General features: G+C 39.6%; 1 protein-coding gene across 1 annotated transcript in view; it reads left to right on the top strand.

Annotated features, from left to right (window-relative positions):
* Positions 1-1455: 1455 nt before the first annotated feature.
* The window catches only part of CDC5L (cell division cycle 5 like), a 37283-nt gene continuing 17143 nt past the window's right edge, over positions 1456-21595 (top strand). The window contains exons 1-13 of the mRNA XM_075497749.1: positions 1456-1634; positions 3965-4068; positions 4993-5154; positions 6584-6711; positions 7587-7686; positions 8580-8798; positions 9875-10019; positions 10144-10332; positions 11863-12011; positions 14658-14820; positions 16849-17013; positions 18660-18740; positions 19073-19318. Coding sequence (XP_075353864.1) covers positions 1590-1634; positions 3965-4068; positions 4993-5154; positions 6584-6711; positions 7587-7686; positions 8580-8798; positions 9875-10019; positions 10144-10332; positions 11863-12011; positions 14658-14820; positions 16849-17013; positions 18660-18740; positions 19073-19318 — 1896 coding nt within the window. The 5' untranslated portion in view covers positions 1456-1589. The remainder of the gene's footprint in view (positions 1635-3964; positions 4069-4992; positions 5155-6583; positions 6712-7586; positions 7687-8579; positions 8799-9874; positions 10020-10143; positions 10333-11862; positions 12012-14657; positions 14821-16848; positions 17014-18659; positions 18741-19072; positions 19319-21595) is intronic.

Here is a 21595-nt window from a genome sequence, read left to right on the forward strand (position 1 = left end):
CCCTGGTGGTTACAGATGTTTTTACTACAAGCTGGGAAGTCACCATTTGGGAATGAGTGATTCAGGTCTTAGAATGATTGAGCTAACCACCTGACACAGTTGTGAGAAAAAAGAATGTTATCCTGATAGGAATAAAAGAAAAGCATTTCTGGGAAATACTAACACTGTTGTACAAGCGTGGAGGAATTTTTACCTGCAGTACTGTACACTTGTGATCATTTATGTGAAGAAAAAGTCAAAACAGGTGCAGAGAGGAAAAAAAAATGGGAAAGAGAATTGTAAGCCTATATATCAGATAAGCCTAGGAAAGCTACATCTGATAGAGAATAACTGTTTAAAAGTATGGTGTACAATGATGAAGGGAGCCCAATTTAAGGGGGTAAATTCATTGAAGGAAACATTAGAAAGAGTTTGTAAACAGCATAAGTTTCTTTTAGTTGCAAGAGCAACAGAAGACCTTTTCAGATGGAGCTTGATGAGTTTGTAAAAATAATTATTCCAGGTGGTTGCCTCATAAAAATAAGGGGTTTCTTGACTCATGAGGTTCCCCTCTGTTCCTTATGCAATGCACTGCACTTTTGGGGATTGGAAGTGATTCTCAGTCTCCCAAGTCAGAGGAATTTAAATGTAAAGACATACTCCTTTTAAAATAAGGACAGGGGCTGTTCTTGATTTTTTTTTGCTAGCTAAAAGTAATATTTTTTTATTCTTGCAGAGTTTTAACAAAAATCAAAGCCTCTCCTAAATCATACTATGAAGTTTTCTATTTCAACCAAAAAATTTGCTTAATTTTCTTAATGAACACATCTTGAATTTGGACAAAACAGTAAAATGTAATAGGAAATCACACTAATGACAAACAACTTCAGCAAATAGGTGTCATTTTATCTGCTATGCATCTACTAAATAAGTGAATAAAAGTTAAGCATGGGTGAAGTAGATGAATATAGGTGAGTCAGAGCATGCTGCAATATGGTTAACCACCAGCCAGTTTTATCTACAGTAGAAGGAAGGAAATACAATTTACTGTATGTTACTATATGCTACTACCTCAATTCTCATTGGGCTATGGTGTGTCCATGTAAATGCACATTTTATCTCAAATTAACAAAACACACTGTAAACGTAACAGTGGTGAAGTCTGATTTTCTTCTGCTGTCCCCTTCTTTCCCTATTTGTGTCCGTTGGGGAATTTAACACAACTTAATGAATAGTCACTTAATCATTGAAGAGGAGGCCCGGCCCCCTCCGCCGTGCGCACCTCCAGCCCATAGGTGGCGCTAGCGCAAAGCACCTCCCCAAAACGCCCCGTCCAGGGAGGCGCAGCGCCGCGGAGCCTGCGCCTGCGCAGAGCAGCCAGCCGCCACCCCCCCTCCCCGCCGTTTCTCTCGCCCCTGTGCGCCTGCGCCAGCGGTGCCGCGCCTCCCCGGCACGGCTGTTACCGTATCCCCTGTGCGCCTGCGCAGAGAGTGCGCCTTTACCGCGGAGGGCGCCTGCGCGGGGTCTCGGCCGGCCCCGCTGAAGCGAGTGGCGTTTCCTTCCTTTCACCGCTTTTTCTCTGCAGGACTTCCATCCCCTTCGCCGCCAAGATGCCGCGGATTATGATTAAAGGCGGTGTCTGGCGGAACACCGAGGTAGGACTCTGCTCGCTTTAATCCTCCACCCCCCAAGGGCTGGGGCCTCAGTGGCTGGGGGGGGTGGGGTGGGGTGTCCTGCTCTAGTGCGCAGGCGCCGGTGGAGGGGTCGTGGTACGCATGCGCAAGGGGTTCATGTGGTCTTGTAACCGTGTGGAGGTGGGGGAAGATTGGGATCTTCCTGGGTTAGGCGTCTGCAGGCGCTATGGCTCTGGTGGGCTTGATTCCTCATCAGCCTGGCCTAGTGGGCAGAGGTCAAATCGGTGTTGTTTCTCCTGAAGGCTGTGTGTTTGGGAGGACAGGAAGCTCAGCCATGCGTGTGTCGTGTGTTCCCCCCCCCGCTCTGCGCCCCCCATCCCCGAAGAAACCGCCCCTACAGCACCTGAAGGGGATACGTGGGTCGTGTTGTCCACGGAGATGTCCCTTTTGTAGGCTGGAGTGTGTCTTAAACTGCATAGGCAGAGTTCTTATTCCTTAGAGGTGTGAAGGAGCTGGAATCTCTTGCCCTTGAAGAACCTTCCAAATGCGAGAGTGGTGGAGATGTGTGTAGGCTCTTCACCTGCAGCCCGAAGGGTTTTGTACACAGAAATTTATGTGTCGTTCAAAACCGAGCAAAAAAACCCCACCGCTTTCTCCCATTTTTGCCGTCAGATGCTTTCAGAACTGCAGGTGATTGTGAAAAGGAAAATAATAACACGAGAAATCAATGATGGTCAGTTTTATTAGACAGCCTGTTTAAAGCAAAAGGAGGTACCCGACACTGTAAAATCCAGAATTCTGCCACCGTGTACTGTAACCGCTAGGCATGTACATAGCTCCAAATAGCAGTGGGAAAAATTAATGGAAGATAAAAGTACTGTGTGCTGCATGTGCTTTTAACCACTTGTGACATACTAGCTTTGTGCCTGGAGGCTGCTAAATTGGAGGTCAGCAGAGGACAGGAGGAACCACTATGTGCTTACCCTGTTCTTATGGTCTTCCATAATTGACTGATTTCGGTGACTGTTCAGAAAAAAAGCAGTGGGTTAAATAAATCATTGTTTCACCCGTTTTTTTGTACCGGACATGAAATATCTCTCTCTGGTGCTATTTTTTTGATTAACACTTTCATTATACATACGACATTAATAATACAGAAAGTGGGACCAGTTGATACCAGGTCATTAGGAAGATGACCAATTACTTGCAAAAAAGCCTGCTAGTGTCATCAGTATGCCTACTGCATCCCATATAACACCAAGTAAATTTTAAAATACAAGAGAGGATTTATTATTCGTTTTTCAATAGAAATTACATGAATTGTTTGCTGTAGCAGCTCTAGCCAGAGCTCATCAACACCTTACAGTTAAAGCTGCTGTGCACTCTGAGAGATGCCTGTGCTAGCAGAGTATCTGTCCTTGATGGCCAGCACGTGCACTGTGCAGCTGAACAGATTCTGAACACAGCTACGAGTACTTACTGGATACAGAGGAGGAATGGCCATGGTTGACAAGCCTGCAAGAATAGCTTTGATGCGTTTAAAATACCACTTTCTGACCTGTGAGGAAACCAGAAATAATGAACCCATTTACCTGGGGGGAGGGGATTGATGAATGGATTGTCAGACAATTGGTAGGACTTACAGCTTTTGATTAAATCTCAGTGCACACTTTGATGTATATGAACAACCTGGCTCCCAAGCTGAATCCATTACATTTTTTTTTCCCCCCATAAATTTATAAGCTTTGGAATCAGCCCTTTCAGATGTTACATTCTGAACGTTAAAGTGACTTATTTTACAATTTACTTGCTAAAGAGAAACTTACTATAAAGTTCATTTATTTTTGTGATACTTTTTTTTTTTAACAGTATATTCCATTGATAGGTAAATATTCCTTTTGCATTAAAATATGGGGAAAAAAAAAGAAAGGATAATTTTATGGTATTATTTAAAACAAGCTACCCAGAGGTATCTATAATTTTTTTTTTTTTCCCAAATGTTGTGGCATTACCAGACAAACACTTCCCTACCTCTTTACCTTTGAAAACTGTGTGTTAGAGAGAATTCAAAGTAATAGTATTGGAAGTTGTGTTGGGTCTGTGAAGTAGGCCACAATAATAATCACTTATCTTTTTAATTTAATCTTTATTGATTGCACTGGCCTTTGAAATACAAATCCTCGTTCGTCTTGAGAAGAAAATGTGGAAAAGAAGCAGCAGTGCTGTGCTGTTTCCACTGGGTCAGCCCATTAGATGAAATCCACCATGTTCTTCTCTACTTGAGCTCAGACTTTCTCTTTTGGGGGTTCTCATGATCCATAACAGTATTTTTTTTTTTTTTTTTTTTTTAGGATGAAATTCTGAAAGCAGCTGTGATGAAATATGGCAAAAACCAGTGGTCTCGTATTGCTTCTTTATTGCATAGAAAATCAGCAAAGCAGTGCAAAGCCAGATGGTAAGTGACAAGTGCCATGTCTGGGAATATGAGATTCATAATTAGTGGGAATTTAGAAATTACCACAGATTAATTTATGTCTACAGAGGAACAATAGTTTTAAGATTGTTTGATTTCTGCTATTGTGGATGTTTTGAATTCCTATTGCTTGAAAGTAATTGAACAAAAGCAGCCAAATGTTCTCCTTGCCAGTGACTGCAGGGTTAGCAAATGCAGGATCACTTAAAATTGTGTACATTATTTTTTTCCCCGTATTTACACATTTTTAATCAGTGAGTATTACCAATGAAGTAAAATTGTACAATATTAATCTGTCTTACAGATAATTTTCTAATTTTTCATAATGAGAGTTTGGCTTGAGGATAGGTGTTCAGAAATTGCACTGGAATTCCATTTTATATAAAAAAATAGACGCTTAAAACTAATGCAAATACATGCAGTATGAATCTATTTGAGAATCAGACTTAGTTTCTCAAGTACTGAACTGCACATAATTATTAGAATACTTCTGTATAAAGGTAACAGTGCTGTCACAGTTAAAGATTGATAAGTTAACAGTTGAAGGTTCCAAACCAAACAAATTAGCATTTCTGGTACCTTTGGTTGTTGCGATTTTGACTTTTCTTTTTCTGGATTAATTTTGTGACTCCTTACTTTGCCAGAATAGGGGTGGGGAAAGGAAGAAGAGGCAATATCTGTATGAAAAGTGGTGGATAAATAATAAATTTTAAAGCTCAAATACATATGTCATAAAAATACTCTGGAGTAACATCCTTTTGTACAGAAAAAACTTGTATGAAATTTGCATGACAAGATTTTGAGATCTCATGATGATGATTTGGGTGAACACTGTTCTGAATTAATTCAAGACAAATCAATGGATAGCTTGGATCTGTTGTCCTTAATTTTTTAACTTTTTAACAGGTATGAATGGCTAGACCCGAGCATCAAGAAGACAGAGTGGTCACGGGAAGAGGAAGAGAAACTGTTGCACCTGGCCAAGCTAATGCCAACCCAGTGGAGAACCATTGCCCCAATTATTGGGAGAACTGCTGCACAGTGTTTGGAACACTATGAGTTTCTGCTGTGAGTTTCTGTTTTGCTAGGAGTGCATACCAGGAAAATCTGCAGAGTTTGTTGTAGCGATGTGTCATTCCCTTCTCCCATGGTGCTGAAGTATGGTGGTTTCAAGTTGACCGAGTCCTTTGTAAGCAAATCCTTAAGGACTGTTTCTTTTCAGTCGAGGTGTCTGACTTGAAAAGAAGCTTCTGGAACCTAGAGAGCAGGCTTGAGTAGAGATAGGTGTATATTTTCTTGCTTCTGGTTGTTCTGGCTAGAGGGTTGTCCAGATTGATGCTTTTTATAGGCTTCCATTTCAGGTTTATTTGGGTATTTTTTGACTGGCTGATCAGTATGAATCATAGAATCGTTTAGGTTAGAAAAGACCTTTAAGATCATCAAGTCCAACTATTAGCCTAGCACTGCCAAGTCTACCACTAAACCATGTCCCTAAGCACCACATCTACACGTCTTTTAAATACCTCCAGGGATGGTGACTCGACCACTTCCCTGGGCAGCCTGTTCCAACGCTTGACAACCCCTTCAGTGAAGAAATTTTTCCTAATATCTAATCTAAACCTCCCCTGGTGCAAATTAGGGCCATTTCCTCTTGTCCTATGGCTTGTTACTTGGGAGAAGAGACCAACATCCACCTCACTACCACCTCCTTTCAGGTAGTTGTAGAGAGTGCCAGACCCTTCACCAGCTTCATTGCTCTTCTTTGGACATGTTCCAGCACCTCAATGTCTTTCTTGTAGTGAGGGGCCCAAAACTGAACACAGTATTTGAGGTGTGGCATCACCAGTGCCTAGTACAAGGGGACGATCACTTCCCTAGTCCTGCTGGCCACACTATTTCTGATACAAGCCAGGATGCTATTGGCCGCCTTGGCCACCTGGGCACACTGCTGGCTCATATTCAGCCAGTGGGTGTGTGAGAGAGAAGAGAAAAGACAGACGTAAAACACATGTTGTTGAAATGGCTGAATGTGTAGCTGTCATCTCTGTATGCTACCGCGGGTTTCTTTAGGCCATGAGAAGAGAAGGAAAGTGCTGTTTTCCCTTATGAGGTCTCTTAATTCTGCTGTGACTGGTGGAGTATAAAAGCATAATGGGAAGCTCGATTGTTCTTTTCGTCACACTGCTTGAATTCTTGTCCTTACTGTTAAAGATTACCCGAGGAGAGTTCTTTACTACTAGCTTTGTCAGTATTGTATTTTATATAATATTGTATTGTAATGTAATACTATGTTGGCTTCTTTCTCTCGTCTGATTTAAAATTATGTAACTGTACCATATTAATGAATCTTTTCTGCAGTAACTGTATAACAAGTTTAATGTATGGTACATAGTACAAGGTTACTTTTTTTGATCGGTCTTTGGGGACATTTAAGGGATGGTTATTATGAGCCTGGGGGAAAACAAAGAGCCAGTTGTGACATACAGTGTGTTTTTAGGGACAAAGCTGCTCAGAGAGATAATGAGGAAGAAACTGCTGATGATCCTCGGAAACTTAAACCTGGAGAAATTGATCCGAATCCAGAAACCAAACCAGCCAGGCCAGATCCTATTGACATGGATGAAGGTAAGATAGGAGTTTATTTACTGTTTTTGACAGAAATCTGATCTCATTGGTATTTCTTTTTACCCAGTCTCTGTACCCCTGTATTTCTTTTGTCTTTTTTTTTTCTCCACCCCCTGATCATTTTTTCTTACAGGTTTTGTCTTATTTCTTACAGGTTTTGTCTTATTTCTGTATCTGGCCAGTCAGTTATACTTTTCCAGTTTTCTTTTCCTTTTCTTGGTGTGTTTTCTACCTTCTAATCTGTCTTCATCATCTCTTACCATGACTGACTGTTCTTTGCTTTGACAACTGCTCTGCTTATTTGCATTCTTATTTCTGTATCTTCATCTTTTCCCATCATCTCATACCTCCCAGATGAATCCCTGCTGAAGCACAGGAGGACAACATGACTTTTTTTCCTTGCACATAGCAATGTTATGAACTAAAAAATGAACATTGCTAAAATTCCATTAATGGACCAAAGATGTTTTTGAACAGTCACAGGTTCACAAATATATCGCTCTTGGATCTGCATGTAAATGAAATTAGCAAGTTCTCTAATATAGTACTCTCAGATGAAGATGAAAATGAAATTATAATTTCATTAGTGTGGTCAGTTTGCCTTTATGTAGATATTTTGATTTGCTGTAGATATTAGTTGAATTATTTTCAACATTAGGCATTTTTTTCTTAAAGTCTTCATTTCATCTGGCCAATGATTTAGAAAATATATTGGAGCAACTTGGAGAAAACTATTTTAGTGATTATGCAGAATGCCTGTGAAAATATTGATTCATTCAGCTTTTAAAGATTGCTTTCTGATCTTAATGTCACTTTTTCCCTTACACCCACCTTTAAGTGCAAGTTCATAGCTGTATTTATCTGTACTATTGTAGATGAACTTGAAATGCTGTCTGAAGCTAGAGCTCGTCTGGCTAATACACAGGGAAAGAAGGCCAAAAGAAAAGCAAGAGAGAAGCAGCTGGAAGAAGCTAGGTAAGCTTATGCTTAGTTTCATATAGTGGGACTGCTTTTGTTGACTCTGAGCATTCACAGTGCATAAAGTCAGGCACAGCCTTAAGTCATTGCAGAGTCAGACTTTTTGATAGTCATTTGTGACAAGAGCTTCATTCTTGCTGTTTAAATATGTGCAGCCCTGTCTCAGCAGCAACTGATTGAAGTAATACCAGATCTTAGGATACAGGAGCTACCTATAGGTGTCCTGGTTTCGGCTGGGCTACAGTTAATTTTCTTCCTAGTAGCTAATATAGTGCTGTGTTTTGAATTTAGTATGAGAGTAATGTTGATAACACACTGATGTTTTAGTTGTTGCTAAGTAGTGCTTACACTAGTCAAGGACTTTTCAGCTTCCCATGCTCTGCCAGGTGCACAAGAAGCTGGGAGGGGGCACAGCCAGGACAGCTGACCCAAACTGGCCAAAGGGCTATTCCATACCATATGGCATCATGCTCAGTATAGAAACTGGGGGGAGTTGGCCGGGGGGCAGCAATCGCTGCCTGGGGACTGGCTGGGCGTCAGTCGGCAGGTTGTGAGCGGTTGCATCACTTGTTGTTTGTTTGTTTGTTTGTTTGTTTGTTTTTCCCCTGGGTTTTGTTCCTCTCTCTCTCTCTCGTCGTTTTAATTTTCATTACTATTATTGTTGTTGTTGTTGTTGTTATTATTATTATTATTATTATAATATTTCAATTATTAAACTGTTCTTATCTCAGCCCATGAGTTTTCTTACTTGTGCTTTTCCAATTCTCTCCCCCATCCCACGGGGAGCAGGGAGAGGGTGAGCAAGCAGCTGTGTGGTGCTTAATTGCCGACTGGGGCTAAACCATGACAAGGTATGCTCTTTAAATCACGTAGTGTTACTGTTTCTTTAGACGGCTTGCTGCTCTCCAGAAAAGACGAGAACTTCGGGCTGCTGGAATTGAGATCCAGAAGAAAAGAAAAAAGAAGAGAGGTGTGGATTATAATGCAGAAATTCCATTTGAAAAGAAGCCTGCCCCTGGTTTTTATGATACATCAGAGGAAAACTACCAGTCCCTGGATGCAGATTTCAGGAAGCTACGTCAGCAAGACCTCGATGGAGAATTAAGATCGTAAGTGTGTGTTATACTAAGGAGGGAACAGTATATCCTGGAAATGTCTGAAATATAATGTGGGCAGGAGTTGTATTTTCTGTGGGACATATACTAGTGCAGGTTGCTTCTGCCTTTGCAATCTCCTGTATTTTTTATCTTTCTAAAAAGTCTAGTTGACCTTTTTGCCATGAGAATAAAGTTCCTCATGCACATTCTTGCTCTTCAAAAGGAAATCTTAAGTTTTTTGAGGTTCATTTTCTTTTAGCAGTAGATTTGCTTGTGTATTTGCAGTTCTTTCTCCAAGTGATAACATTATTAAGATTGCTTGTTGTAGTATTACTTTTGATGGAATTGTTCTTAAGTAGAATCTCCTTAAATGCTTGATTTCTCCCCCTCCCCCAAATAAATCCGAAAACATGCAGTTGCAAAATTAAATGCCCATCTTCATCCTGAGCAGTATGGTACACATTCAGTTGTACAGTTGCATTTCCCACTACTTCTGCCAACTCCTTTTTACTGAGATAGTAGGTCCAGTACTACAGACGATTTGGTTTATTAGCTTGTGAGCTAATTGAGTCTTTCTGTATGGCTTTTAGTTCAGAGGGTCTGGCAGAAGCTTCAAACTGAAGCTTATGATTTCACAGGCTGACTCCATTGCTGTCTGAAGAAAATACTATTTTGATTAAATACTGAAGAGGAATTGGTTCCCATATCCCACAGACAATGTTTGTCTTCCCTTAGCAGCTGCTGGAGAAAAAGGGACTGTTCACATCCTCTGATTCTTACTATCTAAATTCTTGGACTGACATTTTTTTCTTGCTCCAGTGACCCTGTTGATTGTAGCTGAAGTGACATGTTGCCTAATTCCATAATTTAGAAGCATTACACTGCCTTATTGCAGGTTCTGCTGCAAGATCTGCAGACCATATCTAATCACTTAACTTTTGCACCACAAGGTGGTTCACTCTTCCTGCAACATGTTTTATTTCAGCATATCCAACTTTTGATTAAGGTACAGGCTTTTTGCTCTTTGCTTGTTTTACTTATTAGCTGTTCTGTGTGTTCTAAAATGATTCTCTTATCCATACTGACAGTGAAAGGGAGGGAAGAGAGCGCAAAAAAGACAAACAACATATGAAACGGAAAAAAGAGTCGGACTTGCCTTCAGCTATTCTACAGACCAGTGGAGTGTCAGAATTTACCAAAAAAAGAAGTAAACTAGTGCTTCCAGCTCCTCAGGTAAGCTGTTAATTGATCAGTAAATGACTTACAAGGCCGATGCCAATCAACAATTTCTGTTTTATCAAGTGGATCTCGTGGTTGTATTTTAACTTACTATGCCTTGGAATTTTCTCTTTTAAAGATATCTGATACAGAACTTGAAGAAGTTGTAAAAGTAGGCCAGGCAAGTGAGATTGCACGCCAGACTGCTGAGGAATCTGGAATTACAAACTCGGCTTCCAGCACTCTTCTGTCTGAATATAATGTGACCAACAACAGCATAGCACTAAGGACTCCCAAAACGCCGGCAGCACAAGACAGGATTCTGCAGGTAGAGTATAAATGTACAGAATGGGCTTTTAGTTTTAGTGAAGTAGTCAACTGAATAGAAGGTGCAAGTACCATAGAAACATTCCTTAGATTATTTGCGGTACTGGGGTTTGAACTGACACATGATCTCCAGGACACACTGAAAAGCATAGAAGCAGATCCACTTCTATCTGATCAGTTGTCACCATGATTCAAAACACTATGATACTTTTTTTTTTTTTTTGGTATTATATGTTGCATGCAACTTTTAGCATTACCCATCCTCCTGGTGTCATAATTTCCCCTTGTCTTGGGTGCCTCTCAGCATCGAAGATGTATATGGTTTTCATGTCCTTAAAACAGTGGCTTTGATATTGTTTCCTACTTAGTTTTGCTGCTCAGCTTTTATTTCAGTTAACAAGATTCAGTTAACAAGATAACAATATTTCAATTAACTGCAACAATGCAAGAATATTTTTCCTAGCACTTTATTGGCTTAAAACCACTTAGGACAAAGATTGTAAAAAACCTACCCTTGCAACCTCTGAATTATATTTGTGTTGCACTGATTGTGTGAGTGTCTGGGTTCTTTCAAAAACTGGTAGTGTTGGGTAATGTTTTGTTGAGTGTGGGGAAATGGCTAAATAAAATCAGTGCAGCTAGTGTGTAAAACAAACAAACAAAACTGCACCCCAAAAATCCCACCCCAAAACAAAACAAAAAAATCCCTATGTTGATAATGAGCTGTATTTCAACAGTTTTTGTTTTATTGATCAGAGAAAAGAGAAAGTTCTTGACTCTACAGATCATGACCTAAGTCTCTGTGCAGTGTTTGCAGGAATAGTCGCATTCACCTTCAAATGGAGTACTCTGACATCACATACGTCACAGTATTATGCATATACACAGTTCTGTAGATGGATTAGTATTCATCTGTGAAGTTAATTGGTAGATGCAGTGGTTTCATTATTTCAGCTCATTTTCAGAGTGCCTTAATTGTAAAAAGGAAAAATAAAAAAGAGTGCCATTGTAAAAAAAAAAAAGGGGGGGGGGGTATTCATAAAAGCCTCAATTGAGTCATGGACCAAAAATCTGAATAGTGACCATCTCTTTTGGAATATCCTCTTCGAAGTGCAGTTTGGATAAACTTCATTGATGTTGGATTTCAGAGTGCAAGTGTGCTGTTCCCTCTGAAAATCAGGATCCTTAGGATGACTTGAGTATTCAGTCACTAATACATCTTGCAGATTTATGGAGCCTGGCAAACTGAAGGGACTTGAAACATTAAGTAACCCACTCATTTTTGCAATTCCAATTTATAATATATTTTACTGGAAATGAAGATTAAAATCCCTTTCCGTGGAACAGAAGGGGTTGTAAATACCAGTGTATGGGAGTTAAAGTTAAGAAGTGTTAAATATTTTCCACAAACTGATTGATATTCAAGTAACTCTTCAGCTGTTCTTACTGCTATTGAATCGGTTCAACACGTATAGTAGAGTGTGGCTGTGAAGGTCTTAGTGATGTACTGCATGTGTTCTCTGTTATACAGGAAGCACAGAATTTGATGGCTCTCACAAATGTGGATACCCCCCTGAAAGGAGGTCTTAACACTCCCTTGCATGAAAGTGATTTTTCGGGGGTAACGCCACAGAAACAGGTTATTCAGACTCCAAATACTGTGCTTTCCACACCCTTCAGGTAAAGCAGACTCTTTTTCTAATGGGCGCTTGGCTGGGCATGTATCTACTGGAGGTGGGTGGAGGGGGTGGATTGCAATGTGTGAAATAGTGGGTTATGATCAGTGCTTCAAAACAAATTTTAACTCGCTTTTATTTCAAGCCCTTGTTGTACAACTCTCTCCTTCTCTGTGTCTTTCACAAGCTCAGCCACATCATCTTCATGTATATTTGTACAGTGTATACCTCACTGGAGTTTTGGTCCAAAATGAGGTCTTCTGTGGTCTGGAGCAATATAAATTATACTGAAGTAATACAGGAGTATAAATAGTAAGATGGAGTGTCATTTTGTATGTGGATCCTAGCCTGTCCAAAGTATTACCTCTGAGTTGAAGGTGTGGGAGGTCCCTTAGCCAAACCCGCATTGAATTTTTGAAAAGCTGGAGTAAATATTTTATAAGCCGTATATATCCAAAATAAAATATTTCTTATATTGCCAATCTAAATAGTATGGAATTGCTGGTTTAACTCTTACAGTGGGTCCTGAATAAATATATATCCCACAAATGCCAAATACCATACAGCTAAAAAATATTACACTTGGTACATTTTGTCTGTCAATTTTTTTCAACTTGGGTTCTAATTTTACTTGTATCATGCTAGTAGGGAAAGTGGAGAATGAAATAAAAAGGACCTTTATGGCAGCTTTTCAAAAGCAGCTTTATTTTGTTGTTTAAAAGCTGTGTGCAAAAGCCCTGCTCTTTTAATTGAATCTACATAAATGAATCCTTTTCTGGAGATCTATTGGCGTCAATGCGGTGCAGAATGAATGTAGAGTTTGGCCTGGAGTGATCTAGCTGTTTTTTTGGGTTATTTTATATTAAAAAATGTAAAGACATTCTAATTTTGTTGTTTGTTTGGGGTTTGTTTTTGTTGTTTGTGGTGGTTTTTTAGCTTCTGAAGTCCAGATTTGCACATGTAAATATGGTACCTATGTATCAACTTGGCTTGCTTGCAGAAATGCTCTATCAGTGTGAGAATCCAAGACCTTGAGCAGAGAGAAAAAAATATCCATTAAGTGGTTAAAAATAAATAAAGGGAAGCCGTAACTTTTTAAGGAGGCAGAATACTGAAGCAGAGCCATCATCTGATTATTTAGGCCAAAAGAGCAAATATTTAAGTACACCTTTTTTTCCTATGATGGTATGAAATTTGTAGTATTTTCATGCAAGGTTTTTATGGAAGTTGTTGCCTTTCATTAGGGGTTTTTTTTGTTGTTGTTGTTGGTGGGTTTTTTTTTTCCACATCCTACTTAAAAGAATTTTCTTAAAAGGTATTAAATTGAAAATTGTAATAGTGTTTTATGCACTGCATGGAACTGAGACAGCTAGAAAAAAACAACATGCTTACCTGCAAATTGTTTGTTCTGAAAAGTCAGCATAAAACTTTTTCTACTAGTATAATCAACAAAGTAAATATATCCTAAGAAACATTCATTTGAAAGCATAAAAATTAATTTTGCTGTTTTTTGTGGGTGTCGTCTTGCAAACATTATTGCTTGTATTTGTTATACTAAATGAGAATTCACAAGATCTGTGAACCACCTCAAGCAAGAGGAGAGTATCACTTGCCTCTCACAGACATACCCAGCAAATAAGGCACTGTGGTATCCCTTAAAAGAGGATCAGTAGTGTGTGTCAGGCCATATATACAGTTGTGTTTGTTCGCCATTATGGCATCTTACTGGCACTACAGAATTACAGTAACTAGTAGTAGAAATGATGTATTAAATCGTCTTGTCCAGTCTGTCTCTGCCAGGGTTATTCTCTACAGCATGCATATTTGTCATTGCTGTCAGAAAATATTTACGTAAGTGTAGATGAGTACCATAATGTAGGCTTTTTTCTAAAAGTTTTTCCCCTTCCAGAAATTGTTTTCTTTGAGACATTTAACAATGTCTTATCATTTTATTGTTATCATCACTATGTGAAACCTCATTATAAGTTGACAACAGAAAACTTGTGACTATATCCAAGACAACGTCTGTACGCCTTTCATGTAGTAGGTTATTGGGATAGAGAACAATATTTCTTCCCAGTCTAGAGGAGAAGCAACTGAGGCCCACAAAATCTAAGACTTAATCCATCTTGCCTGACCTTAGGTGCTTAAAAGGAATTACTGTAATGTAATTACTCCTTCAGTAATCAGTGAAAGCAAAGAGGCATCTTCAGAGTGATTCATCCAATTGTAAGATGGGACAGCTGTTAAGCCAGATGGATTCAGAGTGAATGACTTGCCACAGGTGGTAGAGATATCAGAGCTTGCAATTAAATCCTGATTACTATATCCCAGAATAGTGCCTGGTGACTAGATAATCTCTTCTCTCAAAAGTAACAATGGGAGTTTGTGTTGATGTAGTTCCTGAAACTTCTCTTAACACAATGACGTGTCTAGATTTAGCTTCACAGGTACTTGTTTATACCTTGGCAGGTTTAAACAATTTATTTTTTGGATTCTTCTAACTGCATATTATGGTTTCACTGCCTCCCAAGAAAAAAATCTAGATTTAATTTATTAACGTTATTTGCATAACTTTTTGCAGCATGTAGAGTTTTGCAAGTAGAGCTCTTTGGGGAAAAAAATAAATTACTGTTCACACTTCCTCCAGAACACCTTCTCATGGACCAGAAGGCTTAACTCCTCGTGGAGGACTAACTCCTAAACCTGTGGTTGGTACAACTCCTGGTAGAACTCCACTGCGTGATAAATTGAACATCAACCCGGAAGAGGGAATGGCAGATTACAGTGACCCATCTTATGCAAAACAAATGGTAAGAAGTACTTAAGAAGTGGATATCAGTGCTCTGTTAAGGATTTTTAATTCTCATCTCCTGAATTTTATTTTATAGCAGTTGTTATTTATACCACTTGTCTACAGGTCTGTACTCATCGCCTGATAAAATCAAATCTTTATTTGAAAGAACAGAAATCTTGCCACTTAGAACGGCTTTCAGTATGCTCAGTAAAAGCACTCTAAAGCCATTCATCAAAGAAGGAATAGCTACGTTTTGATCCTACTTGTATCTCTGAAGCTGAGCAGGAAATCTGTCTCAAGGAAAGATTCATTTTTCTTGCAATCCTATGCAGACCTCAGATCCCTCATCATCTTGGCTTCCCGATTTACCTACAGGACCTTTTCATCAGTCCGTCCTGTTGACAACATTGAGCTAAAGGAGTTTAATTTTTGCCATTAGGAGCACTTGGTTTTGAGATGTCCAGTAATCTGAGTCCCATCCAGATTCTTTCATCACCTTTGGCAACAGATGTTTCCATTCTTGGAGATTCAGCCAGATGTACCCTGCCAATTAGACATGGTATAAAAGGGCATATACCTAATAGGTAGCACCTTGGGAACTCCTTTTATGTGGCTGATTCTGCAGCCTTAACTGTGGCTTTGGGTATCTCCCACCAGAGCTATTGACATTTTTCTTTTTGGGCTAGCTAAGGATATCCACTTCAAGTTTTTGGCATGTTCTTCTCGCAAAAATAACTCTTCAAGTCCAGAATTTCAGATTTCCTCTTAGCTTGAAAGACAAGGTTTATTTGATGTCCTTATACTTACTTTGGTTCTGTCTTAGCCTTTTTACTATAAAAAGGCTTCTTGCTGCTAGAAGGAAAAGTGAGGCTTCAATTTCCTGATGGAGTTCACTGGTTTCCAGATCTGATGCCGTTTGTCTCATTTTGGTACAGTACCACAATCCCCAGATTTGTGAGCAACTGCAAGGAAAAAAGTTCCAGTTAGGCTTGCAGATGCCCCTGTGTCCATCATCAGCATGGAGACATTTTCACATTTTTTCAGTTTCTTGAAAGGTGTTTATGTGAAGCTCCACTGTTGTACTGAAGCTACTGGGAGGTGAAGGTACCATGCTGTTGTTTTACTTGAGTATTTCAGCCTGTTTGAAGATTTCATTAGCTACCTTTAAGAAAGCTGTGTGTTGTTTTTTAGCATCAGAGGGTTTTTGTGCTTAATTGTCCATAATAGTCCAGTCCTTTGTATCAGAAATAGCGTGGCCAGTAGCAGGAGGGAAATGATCGTCCCCCTGTACTCGGCACTGGTAAGGCCACACCTCAAATACTGTGTTTGGTTTTGGGCCCCTCACTACAAGGAAATTGAGGTGCTGGAGCGTGTCCAGAGAAGGGCAACGAAGCTGGTGGAGGGTCTAGAGCCACAAGTCTGATGGGGAGCGGCTGAGGGAACTGGGGTTGTTTAGCCTGGAGAAAAGGAGGCTGAGGGGAGACCTTCTCGCTCTCTACAACTACCTGAAAGGAGGGTGTAGAGAGGTGGGGGTCGGTCTCTTCTCCCTGAGTAACAAGCCATAGGACGAGAGGAAATGGCCTCAATTTGCACCAGGGGAGATTTAGATTGGATATTAGGAAAAATTTCTTCACTGAAGGGTTTATTAAGCATTGGAGCAGGCTGCCCAGGGAAGTGGCTGAGTCACCATCCCTGGAGGTATTTGAAAGCCTTGTAGATGTGCTGAGGGACATGGTTTAGTGGTGGACTTGGCAGTGCTATGTTAACAGTTGGACTTGATGATCTTAAAGGTCTTTTCCAAGCTAAACGATTCTATGATTCTGTGATTCTATAAACTCTGAGGTGGTGGTCTGTAGGCCAGCCTGGATTAGTAGCATGCCCCTTTTGTCAGACTTCGAAGATTTTGGCTTTGTAGCAGACTAAGATTGACAATGATATTAGTTGTGTATTGTTCGTGTCTGCTAATGTAGATGAATGGAATTTGATTGTATTGCACCTTAGTGCAAGAATTCAGAAGCATTATATCTTACTGTTATTTCAACAGGAGAGAGAGTCTCGTGAACACCTGCGCCTTGGACTCATGGCCCTTCCTGCTCCAAAGAACGACTTCGAGATTGTTTTACCTGAAAATGCAGAAAAAGAACTTGAGGAACATGAAGTAGATGAAGCCTTTGTAGAAGATACTGCTGATATAGATGCCCGCAAGCAGGTAGGTGTGTGTGATGTGGATAGTGCCTTTTGTTTTTAAAATAAAATATGTTCCTTGTAAGGTTCCCATAGTTACATACATGTTTAGTGGAAGTGGCATAGCTTCTACAGAATAACAAAGTAAAATGTACCTGTTTTCTATACTGCCATCAGAGTATACACAGACAGAGGCTAAATCAGTTTTCTCTCTGAATCCTTTCCTTAATTTGTTAATGTGCTGTATCACATGTCATTTTCTATGAAGAAGTCTCTAAGAGTGTGTATGTCGTACCTCCTTGCATTTGTCCCCCAAAAGATAAAAATATAATTAAACGCATTTTTCTACTGAGACATATGCTTGATTTTAAGCACGTGAGAATTGTCCCGTCCCCCGTCCCCCCTCCCCCAGTTTCAGGTTATTCTCTCAAGGTTAAAAGTTACAGTTTGTGAAATATAAGACAGGTATATACAAATTCAGGGAGGCTGGTAGCACACAGATAGAAATCTGCCATGCAGTGAATTGGTCCCTTTTGGATGACTTGTACCACAGGATTACCCAGACAGCCAAGTTGTGAATGGGTTGGTTTTGTTTTGTTTCAGAATCAAGGAAGGCTGGATAAAGTACTAGCTTAAATTCTGCTGGTTAAATAGCTGTAGTAGCTAGTCATTAGGGACACTTTAAGTTTTTCTGTTTATAAGAACAGTCTCTTCCATTTATTGCTTATCCTAATTTGTGTGATGCAAATCTGTTTTTGTTATATACCTTCAAATAAATGGTTTTTTTGAGTTCAGAGGGGCTTGTGCCAATGACTGTGCTTTGACAAGTGAACAAAATATTTTTTTAAAAATCCTGTGCTCTGATATCTTCTAATAAGATAAGCATTTCCAAGAATTTGATTCCTAGCATGTCCCATTTGGGGAGGAACATGTTGTATACATACATGCAAGTCTCATGCATACACGCATACACACACACGTGCAACTAAAATGTCTGCATAAATACAGTTAATTTATGTGTGTAGAATAGAGAAAAGAATTTGAGTTGTAATATCATACAAGAGAATAGCATCCTGCCTTTCAAATGAAGGCACGACATGGCTGGGATTAGGACATGAAAGATCTTGGTCATCGTTCCTGAAGTTTTAGACAACACTGCCTTTTCATGTTATTTATTGCCTGAAAGTGGAATGTGAGGAGAAACCTCATGTTTTTACACTCTCACAAGTATTGTTTTAGTGAAGTAGTTACTTTATGTCATAGAAGAGGACAAATAGAGTCCTGGCTGCAGATTTAAGAGTCTGTCTTTTCCTGGTGGATTTCCTGTCTGGAGGGTTAGAGCAGATGTCAAACTTGATGTGGAGAAATTTGTAAAGAATGAAGTCTGCTGGGGTTGAGACTGCAGGAGAATTTGGTGGCTGGAAATGACTTTTTAGGATATCTCTCCTCTTAGAGTTAGTCGGCTGTGCTCTTCCCGTTTACTTTAGAGGCAGTAAATTATGATGTCATCACATAGAGAGTGACCCGTTATTTGGCTCTGGCTTCGTAACATGAAGTCTTTATACTTTAAGGAATCTTTGCTGCAGCAGTCAGGTTTTATGTCGCATACATTTATAGAAAGCATCTGATTGTATTACAGTAGCTGGAGTAACACTTAGCTTGTTTGTCTAGGCTCTCCGAGATGCAGAGCGTGCAAAGGAACTAAAGAGAATGCACAAAGCTGTTCAGAAGAATCTTCCACGGCCGTCAGAAGTAAGTGGAAAAAAAAACAGAAATAAAGGCGTTAACCATTGTAGGAGGAAATACAGTCTAGGTAGATCATGAGAGAATGAAATCTTTATTTGAGTATACTGATTTCAGCATTACAGGAAACTTTCACAGCAAAATTGTCATGAGTTATTTCATATGCACAAGTGAAAGCATAATTGGGTGTTCGGATTGCTGTGTGTGTCACACTGCAAGTGATTTTTGGCACCTGTTCTGCATGGTTTAGCTGATATATAAAATTCATGCTCAATCGGAGGTATGTGAAGTTAATGTGGTGTATATGATGTTTATGAATTTTTTTGTTTATTCCTGGGCAGGTTAATGAAACGATACTGAGACCCTTAAATGTGGAACCACCTCTAACAGACTTGCAGAAAAGTGAAGAGCTAATAAAGAAAGAGATGATTACTATGCTTCATTTTGATCTTTTACACCACCCATTTGGAGAACAGCCTAGTGGTAAGAAGGGGAAAGGCCCAGGATTTGGAAGCAACAATGCAGAACATATGGCTTACTTGGAACAAAATCCTTATGAGAAGTTCTCCAAAGAGGACCTCAAGAAGGTGAGAATTGTATGGCCTAATTACCAGTGACCTAATGTCTCCTTACATCATGGTCCTGTAATCTTGCAAAAAAAGGTGGATTCAAGCCTGCACAGGATTTAGTTGGGAGATCTCCAGAGGGTTGCATGAAGAGCTGTAAGGGTAATTTAAGTACACATTCTATTTCTGGGAGCTAATGTTAATCCAGGCACTCGGCAGAATGATGAGGATGCTGTATTTGTCCAGAGACATTGTCTTTTAGATACAATTTTGAATGTGTTGTGATGGCTTCTCATTTTAAGTAAGGGTAGGAGCTATAATACCCCAACAGTTACCGAATTCTACTTTGCTGTTTCTGGAAATTGATGTTAAATCATTGAGACTTTAACTAGCTGTGATATCCACCTTCTGCTGCCTTTGTAGCTTGTTAATCCATAATTACTAAGCATTTTTTTTCATAGCAGTGCAGACTGTTAGACAGTGGTAGCCAGTTTATAACTTTGAGCAGCAAATCAAGTTGTTTAATTATGCTTGTCAAGCTTGATCCAATAGAGCTGTGCTAGTGCAGACCCTGCTGGGCTATGGCAACTGATCTTAAAGCATACCTGGTTAAAAAGCGCTGAATAGGCAGAATAGGTTGTTGCTGGATGAAATGAGTAGGCTGTCTGGGCACTCTGTCCTGTTTTGCATTGTAATCCCAAGTTAAATAGCAGTGCTGTACCCAGGGTTCCGGTTCGGGTTGTTCATTTATTTAAGCAGCTACAGATGTTGCCTTTTGCTGCCAAGTGACAGATAGACAGTTCAGACACACAGTGCTGTGGTGAGCTCTTTCAAAGAGTTTCACCTCTGAAGTTGTGCCAGTAACCTTTGACCAAATGCTTACAGGAATAAAAATGAGTGAAAAGGACAAAATCACGTGCCACCAAGTCATCTGTTTTAGGCAGACTCCTGCTATCTGAGACTTGCGTTCTGACAATAGCTGTGGTATCTCTACACCTAAATCCCATGTTACTTTAAAGTGACTCTAAAGATATACAAGCAGATTTTAAATGTCTCCTTGACCATATCTGACCAATGACTCAAGAGCCTAAAATGAGAAACACTGAACAGTGTGTACTTCCAATTTGCTGTTAAATGAAAAATTATACTTCAAGATTTCTGAGCAGGAGAAGTAAAAGATGGAAAATCCAGTTAGATCATGAATTTCATTGCCCTGCCAGTATCAGATTGTTCCCTTAGGAACACTCTCTGAGTGCTTTCTCTGGTTGTTTTGAAGTGCAACGAGAATTAGGTTTTCTATCACTTCCCTTAGAGACTATTACACAGTCCAGTAGTTTTTGTCTGGAAACTTTCTTCAGAGTCCCTGGAAATTTTGTCTCCTAACTGATGGGCAGAAGTTTTTTGCATCCTTGTTTCTGCTTGCTCTCTAACATTCAGCATAATATTCCCTCTTTGTCTAAAATCAAATTAAACCCAGGAAGTTTTCCTATCTCTGCGCTCTCATCTGGGACTTGTTTATTTTCCTTTATTTCTTCATTTGTTCTTAGAACATCTTCCTACTAAAATCCCTTCATAAAATGCTCCTTTCTTTTACTGATGTGTAGTACTCTTTTGGGAAGGATTAGCAGTGGTGCTAAGCACAGTGTGCTGAGCTCTTAAAGCTGTGGAACTGTTTTGGTGCCACAACTAAATAGCCTGAAGTAATTCCTCACGGTGTACAAATAGAGGCTAATTGAAAGTGAACCTTTATAAGATTTAGCTTTGTTAGGTGTGGTTAGAGTACCCTTATTTTATCTGTCTTTGACCATCAGGGACAAATAATTAATTTTTCTTTCCCCGGTATTCCTGGAATCATCTAATCTGGTGATACCTGAATTACTTTCTGGGCAGTATGCTGTTATAAAACATATGTCTGCTTGCAGTGAGATATCTACTGCTGATATGGAAGTTTGTGGTGCACATATAAATCCTGTTGAAAGAGAGGACATGCACTTAGAACCAATGAAGTCCTGATCGCAAAGATATTTTAGTTTTTTAGTTACAAATAAAATTGGAAGGACCTGGGTTGCCTATGTAGTTTTGTGGGCCAGGCTCTTTGTCAGAAATACTAAGAGTTGTGAGAACAACATGAATCTTTTCAGTTCACTGTAAGTTACTTTGTAAACTAAACTGGAAACAGCAGAATGCTCATATCTTGCTAGTAGTTCTCTAGCAACAGAATGTGTGTTAGTTAAAAGTCAGAGTAGTATTTCCTGCAATGGAGCTTACACAGCTCACCCGTTAATATTTAGAGTTGGC

The sequence above is a fragment of the Mycteria americana genome, chromosome 3 (assembly GCF_035582795.1).
Source record: "Mycteria americana isolate JAX WOST 10 ecotype Jacksonville Zoo and Gardens chromosome 3, USCA_MyAme_1.0, whole genome shotgun sequence".
Lineage (NCBI taxonomy): Eukaryota > Metazoa > Chordata > Aves > Ciconiiformes > Ciconiidae > Mycteria > Mycteria americana.